The 13503-nt window shown below is 47.2% G+C and overlaps 6 protein-coding genes across 6 annotated transcripts; 4 read left to right on the top strand and 2 right to left on the bottom strand.

The window, feature by feature from the left end:
* Positions 1 to 251: 251 nt before the first annotated feature.
* On the top strand, positions 252 to 813 carry LAJ45_01146 (uncharacterized protein; the record flags this gene model as incomplete). The annotated part of the gene is made up of 2 exons (XM_046110744.1): positions 252 to 440; positions 517 to 813. The coding sequence occupies 2 exons, from the start codon at positions 252 to 254 to the stop codon at positions 811 to 813; spliced, it is 486 nt and encodes a 161-aa protein (XP_045975922.1).
* Positions 814 to 2610: 1797 nt separating this feature from the next.
* LAJ45_01147 (uncharacterized protein) lies at positions 2611 to 3879 on the bottom strand (the record flags this gene model as incomplete). The annotated part of the gene is made up of 2 exons (XM_046110745.1): positions 2611 to 3416; positions 3480 to 3879. The coding sequence occupies 2 exons, from the start codon at positions 3877 to 3879 to the stop codon at positions 2611 to 2613; spliced, it is 1206 nt and encodes a 401-aa protein (XP_045975923.1).
* A 2458-nt stretch (positions 3880 to 6337) lies between these two features.
* LAJ45_01148 (uncharacterized protein) lies at positions 6338 to 6979 on the bottom strand (the record flags this gene model as incomplete). The annotated part of the gene is made up of 1 exon (XM_046110746.1): positions 6338 to 6979. One exon carries the CDS (start codon positions 6977 to 6979, stop codon positions 6338 to 6340), a length of 642 nt encoding a protein of 213 aa, XP_045975924.1.
* A 965-nt stretch (positions 6980 to 7944) lies between these two features.
* LAJ45_01149 (uncharacterized protein) lies at positions 7945 to 8424 on the top strand (the record flags this gene model as incomplete). Its single annotated transcript, XM_046110747.1, has 1 exon — positions 7945 to 8424. One exon carries the CDS (start codon positions 7945 to 7947, stop codon positions 8422 to 8424), a length of 480 nt encoding a protein of 159 aa, XP_045975925.1.
* A 1798-nt stretch (positions 8425 to 10222) lies between these two features.
* LAJ45_01150 (uncharacterized protein) lies at positions 10223 to 10924 on the top strand (the record flags this gene model as incomplete). Its single annotated transcript, XM_046110748.1, has 1 exon — positions 10223 to 10924. The coding sequence occupies one exon, from the start codon at positions 10223 to 10225 to the stop codon at positions 10922 to 10924; it is 702 nt and encodes a 233-aa protein (XP_045975926.1).
* A 1243-nt stretch (positions 10925 to 12167) lies between these two features.
* On the top strand, positions 12168 to 12803 carry LAJ45_01151 (uncharacterized protein; the record flags this gene model as incomplete). Its single annotated transcript, XM_046110749.1, has 1 exon — positions 12168 to 12803. One exon carries the CDS (start codon positions 12168 to 12170, stop codon positions 12801 to 12803), a length of 636 nt encoding a protein of 211 aa, XP_045975927.1.
* Positions 12804 to 13503: the final 700 nt, after the last annotated feature.

The following is a 13503-nucleotide window of genomic DNA, read 5'->3' on the forward strand; positions in this document are numbered from 1 at the left end:
TATTGGTTGATGATCATATATGAAACAAAGGGAGACGAAGATGTTTATATATAGCAATGTTTGAGTTGAAACGTTGTTGTCACAACAGCCCTGTTCACTCCCTCTTTCAAACCCTGTCCGCCAAGTTGTTGTTGTCGTCGCAAAGATAACGACCACCCGCCGTTCTTCAGATAATTCTTCATCACCAAGCCTCTTCAAGCTTCCCTAAAACCAATCAATAACATCACGAATTATCAATACTACCACTTGCGATGTCACCGTTGAAATCCCTAGACGACAAGATGTCATCCCCTGTCTACTCCACCGTCCAAAATGCCACCGAGAAGGTCTCTGAGAAACCTACTGAGATTGTCCTCAAAACAGTTGGAAACGGCGACCTCCGCACAATGGACAAGCCAGTTGAGATTTGCGTTTGTGGACGCACCATCATCGACTTTCCGGTAAGTTGACATCCCCAATCCATTCAGAGAGCAATGTTCACAGGAAAATACGAACTAATAAATTCTGCATGCTCAGGCTCGTGTAAACCTTGTCGCTGAGATCACCGAAGCCAAGACCCGCGAAGTTGAGCTTACCCGTGAGCTCATCGATGCTCTACAGGAACGTATCTGGGCCATGCAAGCGCTCGACAAGGCTCACGACAGGATCAAGAAGATCGTCGAGGACACTGGCGGGCCTCAGTCACCCTTCTACGACGAGTACTGGGGCACACCAGAGCGTCCGGCCTCGATCTACGATAGACCTCGTCGGAGGACATTGAGGAGAACCTCCGCCACCATCCAGGATCGAGCTGTGTCAAGGGGAATGAATTGATTGTAAGGGCTGATTGCGCTCTGGGCATGGGATTAGACTTTTTCCTGCGGGCCCTGGGGTTTGGGATGGGGATTTCATATATTATTAACATGGAGGTTTTGGAAGGGGGCCCTTTTCGAAAGGTGTTTGTGTCATGGAAAGCTGCTTGATTTGTATTTAGTACAAATTCACGTACACAAGGGATTCCCTTTCGTCCAAGAAGCGTCACAGATAATGTATTCTGGCCTGCGCCTTTTGGATATGCTGATATTATGAACTTCAAAATAGAAAACTTGCAACACCGCACCTAAGGATATCACACTAGATTTGGAGGTGCATGGACTATAGGTGGAGATAGAATATCTTTCAGGTGGGATGACTCACCTCCCCATGGGAATGGGTTATCTTAAGGCAACTAGAATGGTGGAAAAATGAAGAACGGAATTAATAACATCGGAACAGAGCCCATAAGCTCAACAAGGCCGTTACCATTTTTTAATGTAGGTGCAGTTTATTGAGCTCGAAGAAAAAGGAGCAGAAAAAAATGTTAATGAGGCCCACTCTTGATTTGGGTCAATATTAGTGAATTATCCGGTATGAACGTCATTCTATCCTGGAATATGTTTAAATCACATTAACAGAAACGATTTACCTTGCGGAAACTACTTATGTATTCAACACAAGCCCATTTGTTCTCCCATAGCTAGCTAGGTATCGAGGTAAGATTTCAGCTTTCGAATTCATTGAATCCATCAGGTACCAGGCCCTTCTTTTTATATGCATTTGAACTCGTCATTTCTACCTCCCATCACTTCAAAATCACACTCCAGAACTGTCTTCTCACAACTTAGACTTCAAGTTTTTTTTATAATTGCATAGGACAACTTCATTTGCAATTGTCAACCAAACCAACAACATGAGTCCTCCGCAAACGAACATGCCGGGCAACGGCACCAAGTTCTCCCGCACAAAACAAAAAACCTTTAACCCTATCCTCGAATGGGCCGTTAACACAGTTCTCAACAGCTCCAGGGTCCCCATTCCCCGCCGACTGTGCGCTGAAATCACATCTGACGCACCAGTTCGTAATAACCTCGCGCAATCGACTACCAATGGAAAAGTTAGTCTGAATTGTGCGTCAGGAGGCTAGAAGAAAGAGGAAGATACCATTGGAATGGATATCTGGAAGGACAACGATATCTCACAGGAGGTGGAATCGAAGGATGGTGAGGGGATTGTATCTACGATGGGTAAGATGAATTGGCGGTAGAATCGTAAGCAGAGTATGAGGGAGTGTTAAGATGGGGTATATCAGGTTATGTGAGCCTGAGAATGAAACGCAAGGCAGATGAAACCTCCTTTTCTCTCGTTTTTTTTTTCTTTCCCGCCCGCAATCTCCCTGTTGTTGATCAAGCTGCTTCGTGAGACTTCGATTTTTGGTTTGTTTGTCGCCATAAGTCTGCTAGTTCAATCTATGGTGTATGTGTTCTTTCAAAGTCGTGTAGACATTACTTTATTTGATTATATTAAATACGTTCTTCACCCTTTATCTGAGATATGTGACGTTAATAACAGGATATGAATGAGTGTATTACGGAACGACCCTAACAAAGAGTAGAAAAATGTATCCTAACAAGACCAAAGTTTCCCAAATGCGCGCACAGAAGAACTAGCCAGATCAACCCTAAGAAGATCATACACCAGATATTCCGAAATGACCGCACCCAAAATCGGCGGTATCTATCCAAACAGGAGCAAAGAACTCCTAATTCCACCAGAAAGCATTCCCCAAAGGAACACCAGAATTTCCAATTTCTCCTAATTGCAAATGCTATAGCACCTGAGTTTATAGGAACTGTTCCCCTCGAGAACAATATCTTGATAGATCTTCACCCAATCCAAAAAGATATCAGTGCTCCCTGGCCTGACGATCAGCCACATCCCATCATAGTTGTTTTTGCAGCTAAGTTTATACCAGCTCTTCTCATTCGGCGACCAGACCAAGCCCACAGTCCTATTCCGTATGAGTTCAAGGAACACGTCGTAGTTGTCATCAGGCGTAAGGGCAAAGCATGCCCCCTCGGCATCAGGGAAGTAGAAGTTGAGCACGGTAGTGGCCCTTGGCCTAAGAGGGGGAAGCATGGGCGGTGGTTGGACGTAGGTCGGCTTTGGAAACAGCGCGGTGAGATCATTGATTGGTCCAACGCTGACTTTGACGGCGGGTTGTTCCCGGGCCCCGTCCGTGGGCAGGTTAGCGTGCTTCTGAGAGAATGGCTCGCGCTCAGCATCCAGGCCTAGCTGCCTTCCCGCGGCCGCGATGGAAGCGGGATCTAGGAAATTCAAGTCTTGCACGTTCTTTTTGAATAGGACCGGAGATCCATCGACAGAATTTGGAGCTTCGTCACTCGGCCCGGTCTTGACAGGTGGGCTGTCGATATCCATACTATCCGCTTTAGGCACCCCGGCACTACCTGCTGGCGCATGGTCCCCGCCTTGGCACGCTATAGCTGGAGACGCTAGGGCTGGGGCTGGAGAGACGGATGGCGGTGGCACTGGCGTTGAGCAGACAGGCGGTTCAACAACCCTTGCCGTCTGGGAACCTGGTCTAGAGCTGATAATTTGGTCTAGATAAAATACTAATTAGCACACAACTCTTAATAAAAGATCACACAATCATTGACACATACCATATCCCTCTTCAGTAGGGAAGCCCGCAGCCCTCCTTAACTCACGCGAAGTAAAAATATTACCCAGCAACTCCTCACACAATTCTCGGTCCCAACCATAGCGTGCATGAAAATGGGTCGCAATATTGTCCATATAGCCTTCGAGCAGCACAGGGTAGTGGTCTTTAAGAGCTGACCAGGGAAGAACAACCTGAAGGCCGATTGACGCCGCGTAGGTAAACATCTCCAAGCGAAGGGCACGAATTTGTTCGTTGTTTCTCTGCGCACCCATACGGCAGGCAAGACTGTACGCGGTGTGGGAGTCGTCGACGAGGGCGGCGTTCATCTGCGGGCTCACACCAGGGTAAAGTGGAGCCACTGGAGCGCTCCTTGGCTGGTTGGTGGTAGGTCTTGGTCGCATTTTAGAAATGGCTGGTGAATGATGCCAGAGTAACTCGAGCGTGAGAGGTAGGACTGGAAGTGAGGAGGGTGTATTGTCCTCTGTGGTTGTTTTTGAGAAACTGTGAAGAATGAGATTTGTGTGTAGGTCGCTATTGGAGGAGGAGAGATTTCCTTGGACGCAGTTCAGATATTTCAAGAAGAGTAGATCAGAGATAGCGAGATCGAGGAAAAGAACCACAGAGTGTGATTACTGCGGGGAGGGGCGGGGCGGGTCGGAGATAAGTTGTGGCTAGTAAAAGTTCGTTTTCTCTTCGTTGACCGCAAAAAGAAACCGGCAGCCGCCAGCAATTTCGGTGCGACAACCGCTCCCCACGACACTCCACTTGAACCCTTAAGCTACTACACCAAGCATGTACCAGTACATTCTCTGCGCCCTATTTTACAACCTAATCTTCCAACAGGTCTTGGATCACTCTACCAAAAACCGGAACTGACCACCGGTACATTTCTGCAAAAGCGCGAAGCCACCCGCACACAGGTACCCGCTACATGATACACGACGAATGTCCCGAGGTACGCAGAAGGTTGGCAGCGGTGCGACAAGAAGGAAGGTTGGTAAGTTCGTGTCGTGTCCATGGCTTTGGCGTTATGTCGGCGATAAGATAAAAGAAACTAACATAGCAATAGAAAAGTTCACCAACTTACAAAATGAGAAATCCACCTCATGCGAATCCCACCTTGATTGTTGTGCTATGCACTCACACAATGATACCAACGGGACCTAGAACTAACGCTCTACCATTAACGCTGGCGCACTTAAAAAATCCTGGCGGACGAGTTCAAAAACTCACTGCGCGCACAAAAAGGACGGGACTCCTTATGACCCTCGAATTGTCACAAATCAATCGCGAGATTTAACCACGCGCCCTTCCATTCGAGAGGGAAATATATTTTTGGCTCGGGGCATATGCGCCATTCAACCTGAGACGGCGGGATTGGTTAATGCCGTGAGGTCACAGAAGCTGGCTCGCGAAAGGAAGCAGGTTCTGGAGATGCAGTTCGGATATCAGCCTTTTATAAGTGATAGTTGGCGAGTGGGGCGAGGTACGTACTTTAATCCTACCATTTTTTTTTTGGGGGGGGGGAACCTAGCTATTTCTTTTGTCGGCATATTATAAACACCCAGGCTAACTTTGAACACAGATGATTCAATAACGAAATATCGGAACACCGTGGCGACAATAAGCAGCATACTGAGCGCGGAGCATTACAATAAGTAATCGAGATCATATTTTCTATTTTCTCCTTGTCGCGCAAAATAGCCGCAAAACACAGGCTACCTTACAAATATCAACTTCCCCCCGCTATACAGCGGTGGGTAATAAGTGATCAGACAGAACGCCATCAAAATACGCGTTTGCAGGCAAAATTGTGGCTAGGCCGTCCGATGACTTAATACCCACCGCTGTACGACAAGCGTGAGCAGAAGCGAGTGATACGCTGTGACGCCAAGGCCCTCAAATATATCACTTCCCAACGCGGTACAACCTAGTATTTCTTTCGGAAGTGTAGCTAACATAATATTTACGCTGTGTGATGCGATATCGTGCAGTGTAACCACACACTTCATTGCGAAGTGTGATCCCTGTTAACGCTGCCAAGAGGTTGACGACACCTCTCGAGATGCACCGAGATACAACGTGGTATTGGAGGGTAATATCTGGCATGATCATGAAAGCGGGTAGCATGGGAGCAAGATGTGAAGGCGGGAAGCATGTAAGAGGTGGCGAATGAAAGATGGTTCCAAGGCCACACTGCGCTTTGCTGCGATCGGTGGTATTGCGATGTCTGATTTATGGTACAGTCGGTCGATTTCGCTGTTGCTTGTTGAAATTCTGTGTTACGAGGAGAATGAAATACCAACTTTATTTTTGTAGGTTGGAGGGACAAAAGTATCAGAAATGGTCTCGCACACTCCCTGTGGCGGGCACTGGGCGAGCATTATTGATCCGGAAGACCTGTGCAAGCCGAGATATTATTGCATCATACTGTCATGATTCAAAATAATGGGATGAGGAGATAGAATTGCAATACCAAACATTGAAGAAAATATCATATCATGTCAAAGATTGCGATAGCCAGCCGGTATATATATGAGGTGTTCAATGCTACGCTGTTCTCCCTTTCCTGCCAACAAAACATATTTCGCGACATCGCCTTTGATCCCAACAGTTGGCATTATGGAATTTTCGGAAATCAAGCATAACTGGCGAGAGGAAACAAGAGCTACATAGCCATACCACATTGCAAACAACTCAACAGCTACACAACACCTCCAAGTAAATAATAGCTGAGGATACAACATCAGTCTCGACTTCCCCGCTCCATCAAATAGCAACATTCCATCTAACTAAAGTCCTTCATCCCCCCCTCCACGATCAAAGCAATTCTCCCCCTACCGAAATCACACCCCCACTCTACCAACCGAGAAGCGCCCACCACCAGACAAACACCCCACCAACAAAGAACCAGAGCTGCGTCAGGAATCGTTTCGTCTCAAGATCATTCTTGGCTCTGACAGCCCGGATGATGTCGTCCTCCTCCTCCTCCGTAATAATATCCAAGTGTGGAAACAACGGCGGCCTGTCGGTCTCTCCAGTTGTGTCTTCATCAAATTTGATAGACTCGGCATAGGACTCCGTAGGTGCGGGAAAGTAGTGATTAAGAGTTACAGGAGGATGCTCATGCTCAACTGGTGGAGTGCATTGCTTAGGGCTGACCGCGGTCGGAGTAGTGCCGGGGTGGATAGTATTTCGAAGGGGGGGGCGATTGAGCCTTGTGTTCGCGAGGTGAAGACGGATAGACGAGATAGCAGCAGTCACCTGGGGGTGGTAGATGGAGGTTGGGGATGCCTTCGAGCCATCGTCTGTGTCATGATGGTGCTCGGACATGAGCCATAGACAGAGGAAATATGCGTCTCTATGGTAGGCCATCGCTTCAGCAATATTGGTGATATTGGCGGCCGGGGCTCTCATCGGGCCTGCGACCACAACACTGGAGCGGTAGGTTAAGAGAGAGTATACTGCGGTTAGGAGCAGGAGCAGGATTCGGAAACGCATGATGGAGGTTGAATTGGTTCGAATGCGAATTGATTTGGAGGTGTGGATTGGGATGGTGTGAGGGAAGCGATGGGAATTTCTTGAACGGAGTGAAGGGAAATTATGCTAGAATATGACTTGTAAGATGATTTTTTTGTGTAACATAAAACTCAAATCCAGCATTCATTCTGGTATTGCGTATGCTCGTGTGCAAGTCACAAATCTCATGGATCTTATGTTAGAGAGGGAATGGTAAAGTAGGTTTCTATAAAGGTTCCTCAGACCAGCTAGCTACACCTTGTGTAATAATTGTCATAGCCAGCAGGTCGCATGCAATGAATTAATTAAAGGAAAGAAAGAAATGAAAAAAGGCTTTTGAAAACACGGTCAAGTAGAGTAAAGACAGAACCCACTCATATACTTTCTCTCTCTTCTTTTCACTGAAATCATCTCATCTAGTAAACTACCATGGCTACCCAGCTCAGTGTCACATTTTCCCCACTATCGAACCCGTTTACTGAGAGTGGATGACCGATTACCGTTATCTTTTCAACATTTGTATCATTTCAGTATCTCTTTACCTAGGTAAGGATTTCAATTGAAGCTGTGATGACATTATTGAAAGGCCTACAGTGTTCGTAAGTTAATTGGTTTTGTCTTAGTGCTGGCTAAAATGATAAACGGTTCTAATACCGATTCCCCAAGGTCAGCAGCGCCCAGGGTCCCAAAGCACCCCGGCAAAACAATCCGACAACGTAAGGGGAACCTAAGGGCAAGTTAAGGGCAAGTTAAGGGCACGAACGTCGATCTCGGCGCCCGACAAATATAAAAGGAACCCACCACAACAATAACCAACCCACACAACCCACAACACCTCTCCTCCCAGGACCCGTGACCACGAACCAAAGTCTCTGTTCAACGTCGTTCTCTCCTTGTAAAATTTTTCAACAATTTAAACTTATTCTCCTCTCCTATTTAGACCTGCCATGTCATTCTCCTCTCAAGACGAGCCTGTTGAGCTCTCCGCCCGCGCTCCCGACGAAGCCAAAGAAAACCCCAATGAGCTTGAAGCCTTTCTCGCCCTCTCCATCACCTCCATCGATGACCCCACCGGGCCCGGGATGTTCGACGACGAGGCCAGCTACTCCCCTGAAGTGGCTGAATACCCCGCCAACGAGAACTACGATGGCACCCCCAAGTCCACCGAAGCCAAGGCCGACGAGGAAACTTTCAACGACACGCCCGTAGGCACTGAAACGCCGCCTCTATTCGCGCCCGGAGCGACGCTCAGGCGCCAACGCCACCGCCGCGTCGTGACAAAGGACTGGAGGGACTTTATTGCCACGGTGGAGCAGAAGGAGGATGGTACATTGGTTGTTCCCGGCAAGGAGGGCTTGGAGATGCCGTTGATGTGCCATAGCTGTGGGGCGGAATTGGAGGATGATGAGCCGCATTGTCAGATCTGAGGGGTAGGGTTCTGGGGGAGGAATTCAGTATGGTGCGGTAAGGCATGTGGAACGGTGTACGTGTTTTGGCTTCTCTTAAACATGAAGTCGGAATTGAATAAAGTTGCTTTCATATGTGCCTCTTCTTTTAGATGAGGTAGTCAATTGTGAGATGCTTTGATGTCTTTTTTAAAAAGCGTGAATTTTCAAAATGGCAACATCTGTCGATATCAATTACTTATTACTAGTCTAGGTACAAAAGCCCCCATGCGATTCTAATGCTATGAAGTACTAGTCGAGGAATAAGAACATACTATTTACAAAATGATGATGAGACCACATGTTCAGTTGTCGTTGTAACACGTATCGGCAATCTTTCACTTCTAGGGAAATTACAAGGTTCCTACAGATCTGTACTATCTATATGTATAGTACGATGCCAGTCGTGAGCGTCAGGCGCGTCGCAACGCCCCCCAAACCATCACGGGTACCAGCACAGCAACCACAATTGATCCTTTGGAGAGCTGAATTTTTGTATAGTTTTTAAATAGTAGATAAATAACAACAACTTGACATTTAATATCTTGTGTACCAACCCGTCGTGAAAGGTTGTAGAAATCTGGTTGCGCGTGCGGCGTTGCGACGCCGCGCCTGACGCTCACGACTGGCATCGTACTGTATATATGTAGTGCGAATAGAAGCCATCCCGTGGATATTCTGACGGTGTTAAGTTTGAAACCCCGAAGACAAATTAGAGATCTGATATAGAAACGACTCATAATAACTCTGTACCCACTTTGGTGCAATCTACGGATCACATTTGAGCGCCCGTATATAAACCTTCAAAAATATCCGGGGGATGGCTTCCGACGGCCCTCCAAGATTCAGGGTCTTGACTTAGATATTTGGATCACCTACGATGTGAACTACTGGATTAGTGTCATAAGTGCTCACACTTTTGGAAATAGAGCTAGGTCTGTAGTACGTCCGTCAAGTGCACAAATCCCGGTGAATGATGGATTTTCGGTACCAATTTGTGAATCTACAGGGCGTGGTCTCTCGATCTCAGGACCTTTCTGTACGACACTTGGTTGGTTTTGATGCCTGATAGAAACGTGAAGTTCATATTAGGAATAAAGTAAAAGTTGACTGTGAACGGTCAATAGAGGGCGGAGGTAAGCGTGTTCTGTTCCTTTCCATTGCGGACGAGTAGAAAAATCGATTACCACTCAAGGTGGGTTTAGTTGATACATTGCTGTCCTCTTTGAGTACCAATGATGTCGAACCTAGCTTCCGCGATTTCAGAAGAGATATCACGTGCACCCTCCCACCTCTACCTAAAGTAAAGGTCACGTTAGTAGACACGTATGAGCAAAACATGAAATACAAAGGCGAGACGTGGATAGAAAAGGGTAGTTGCGGTGACGTAGCTCGCACAACTTGAAATAGCACCAGACGTAGCTCGCCATTTCATCTTTTGCACCTGTTCAAAATTAGCCTGTATAAAAAACACGCAGGAATAGGTAAACTCAGGCACACCCATTTCTCTCACCATTGTAGTCTGGCTACCTTTTCCCCACAAGTTCACATTTCCAGGCTTTCAACATCCATCGTTCTCCAGCTTCATTCTCTCATTCAATCACCAGACTCTGCCAAAACACTTTCCATCATCACCAGTTTATCCTACAACATCCAAGCTATAAAATAGTGTCCCTAGTGCGTAGATCCCTGTCTCTCATCCGCCCATCTTCTCACACTGTCGACGACAGCCCTACTCACAACTTTTCCATCAAATAGTATTCGCCTTCCACAAATCACCATGCCTATCCCGCAGCGTCACCGTCAATCATTCGATATCTCCGACCCCATGTTCCCCTCATTCTCAAACAGCCCCACACGTACACCCCTCCTCCGCGAGTCCAAAAGCCCTGCCAACCCTCCCCCGGAGCTCGCCGAAGAAGAAGTCTACTTCGGGGACACCGAGACCACCAAACCGCAGAAGAAGCGCGTCCGCAAAGCCCGCGGCCGGTCGACAGCCTCTCCGGAGAACGAAACTCCTTTCATCAACCCCAATGCTGTCGTCTTCATGGCCAATATTCCAGGTGAGGTCATAGGTCTCGAAGACGACGAGCCGGTGGAGGCTGATAACCCGCCGACAATGCCATATGGAATGCCTACAGCGCAGCAGCTGGGAATCATGAGGGTTCTTGCTGCATCCAACAGCTCACAGAACCAAGACCACAGCAACGGTGCTGGTACCGATTCTACTATGCCAAACTCCTCGCAGGGGAGTAACGCATCGTATTCATCTTCTGGTAATGTTCAGGCTTCGCCAAGTTTGCTGCACAGTGGTGGTGCTGGTCCTGGTCCGTCGTCGATGAGCGCCAGTTACACCTCCGGTGCTGCTGCTGCTATCTCTCAGCCTGCGGCACCGCCGAGATACACTCCAGCTGAGGATGCCCAATCAACCTATGATGCTCCGCCGCCTTATACTCGTGGCAGACGTCTTACTCGTGACTAGCCAGCTAGCTTGCTAGAACTATACCAGGTTCTAGGAGGGGGGTTTCGTTGATAGTTGCTTGAACTTCCTAGGGACGTGGATGATTTTACTCGGTTGCGAAGATTTGGGTTGCTATAAAGGTTGGGTCATTCATTGAAAAACTATGGATAACGGTTTGGACTGGGATTTTACGTTTTTTTACGGTTGCATTTACTGTATTATTTAAACTTACAAATAACAAATCTTTTCTTGCAAATACTTGATCAATAAGGGCTGTAGTGAATATGAGGCGTGATAATTCCCATTCGTAAAAGGAAAGTAAAATATTTTTTTCAGACGGTGAACCATCTAACTAGTGCCGTAAAGAACGGTCATCGTTCATGAAACACCATTTACCTTCGACATGTGATAAACTATCCTCATGGATCACCTTATAATCATTTTTATCCCATTTTAACATTTCAACTCATCGATACCTTTTTTAACTGCATACATAACTCAGTCATGCATAAATTTGGCTGGAATAGTACTACAAAATAAATGTACTTTGTATTCCAAGCTCCATAAGAGAACTTAGCCTTCAAAGAAGTAAAGAAGACTTACAAAGAAAGAAGTAAAGAAGACTTACAGAGAAAGATTGGCATTTAATTTCTCCCGACAGCTGGCTATTTTTGATGATTTCCCTGAGTTGAATAATCCTTCTGAGGAGGTAATGTATCTCCAGCCATTGTCAACCGAGAATAACGTGCCTAGACGCATGCGATATATGTAGTAACTATCTTATAATCTTGTCGGAGGCCATGCTGCATATTTCGTCGTGTATTCTTTTCGAGCTGGTCGACCTAAAAGGAATATCATTTGAATAATCTCTGAGTGATATGGGGATCGCGGACGAGAGATTCTATGCCACGGCTATCAAGCCCTCTGAGCGGAGTCTAGCCAGCGTCTCTGGAAATATCCGAGCATCTAGATATAGTATGAGGGATCGCAAAAATGTGCGGACGTGCGGCCGGACAATAGAAATAAGGAGGTATCCTGTACACCTCTTGTACGCATAGCCAGAGAAAGGTCGAACACAGTCCCGATGCTCATATGGCGCTCGAAAATCTCCTTGTATCAGTCCATCTTCTCAAAGTTACAGAACACCATCAGTACAGTACGAAAATCAATTATCACTGAACAAACCAATCTCAAACTCACAGCCGGAATAACCAACTCAATTCTCCAACTACTCAATCTCAAAAATCCCCACCAACGCCACACAATGAACGGTGGCGCCAATCTCCCCATCGCCGTGCTCCGCGCCCCCCTGGCCCTGCTCCGCCAGCACCTCGAGAACCTTCGCACCTCCTTCTATCTCTCCGCCACCGAGTTCCAGCGCGCCCACCTCGCAATGATCCTCATGACTGAGCACCCCGGGCTCTGGACCGACCACGAGATATTACACATCGTGCATCAAATGGAGTCCCTGAGGGGCGAGGCGCGGTTCCTGTTCAGCGAGATTGAGGCAGCGCAGCGCAGGATCTCGCTCATGGAGGTGGATTTTATGAATACGATGCGGATGAGGGGCGTATGGGATGCTGTGTTGGCAATTAGGGAGCCGGATGAGCTGGCGGCTGATGATGGCGAGGAGGGGGGTAATGTGGAGGATGATGAGCATTGGACTTACAGGCCTCGTAGGGGGCTTGAGAGGGAGGGGCGGGCCAATGTGGAGGATGATGAGCCTGCGATTCATATACCTGGTGGGAGGGCTGAGGGCGATGAGCGGGCTGAGTGTAGAGAGGGTCTTCGCGGCCGTGAGGGTCGTGAGCATGGTGCAGGTGATATTATTTTTGAACCTGTATCGCCCCCGGGCTCACCGGGATACATAAACCACCCCCCACCACCTTTATGGGGATGATATTAGTCATTACAAGGGAATTGAAATAGCTCATGGATTTAAACGGCCCACATATAGGTGGGCGTTATCGTTATACTTGTTGGACTCTTTTTTTGACGGATTATAATTTTCTCTTCAACTGAAGCCTAAAGTACATGCAGCTAAGGCCTTCATACTTTACCGTCTGCAATTCATTGTGATCTCAATCTCTATCTATCCTTATCATTACAGATCACATCCGCAATTCGTACCATCCGCCCCAGATAGTTGAATAATATGCCCTGTACTTGCCTATCTGTAGGACGTTTGTAAGAGAAGATGAGGTTGTATTTCCGCTTACAAATATTTTTTTTCCTTTCAGACACGGGAATATAGGTAGCTAAAGTAAATGTTAGCTAAAGAATCAAATGTTGCACGTCTTGTTCATAAGAGTAGATATTTCTTTTGTAATGTGGATACGGAGGCCTCCTTTTCACCTAACCCAGGCTTGGCGTTGATGTCTCATGTGACGTCAGGTGTCAATCCCCAACATACAGTTTACGGTGTTTCACGCACAGCGCAGAGTAGTTTTGAAGTTACCTTACCTGTCTAGGTTGCCAGTTGTTAGTGATGTACGTGGTGGTGGAGTCTGATAAAATGGTTAGATATCACGCTCGCTACCCTTACCTCCACCGCCTCGCTTCTGGCCACTGACACCTTGGTAGGAGACCCACCAGCTACA

The sequence above is a fragment of the Morchella importuna genome (genome assembly GCF_003444635.1).
Source record: "Morchella importuna strain M04M26 chromosome Unknown Morimp01GS002, whole genome shotgun sequence".
In the NCBI taxonomy this organism is placed as follows: Eukaryota; Fungi; Ascomycota; class Pezizomycetes; order Pezizales; family Morchellaceae; genus Morchella; species Morchella importuna.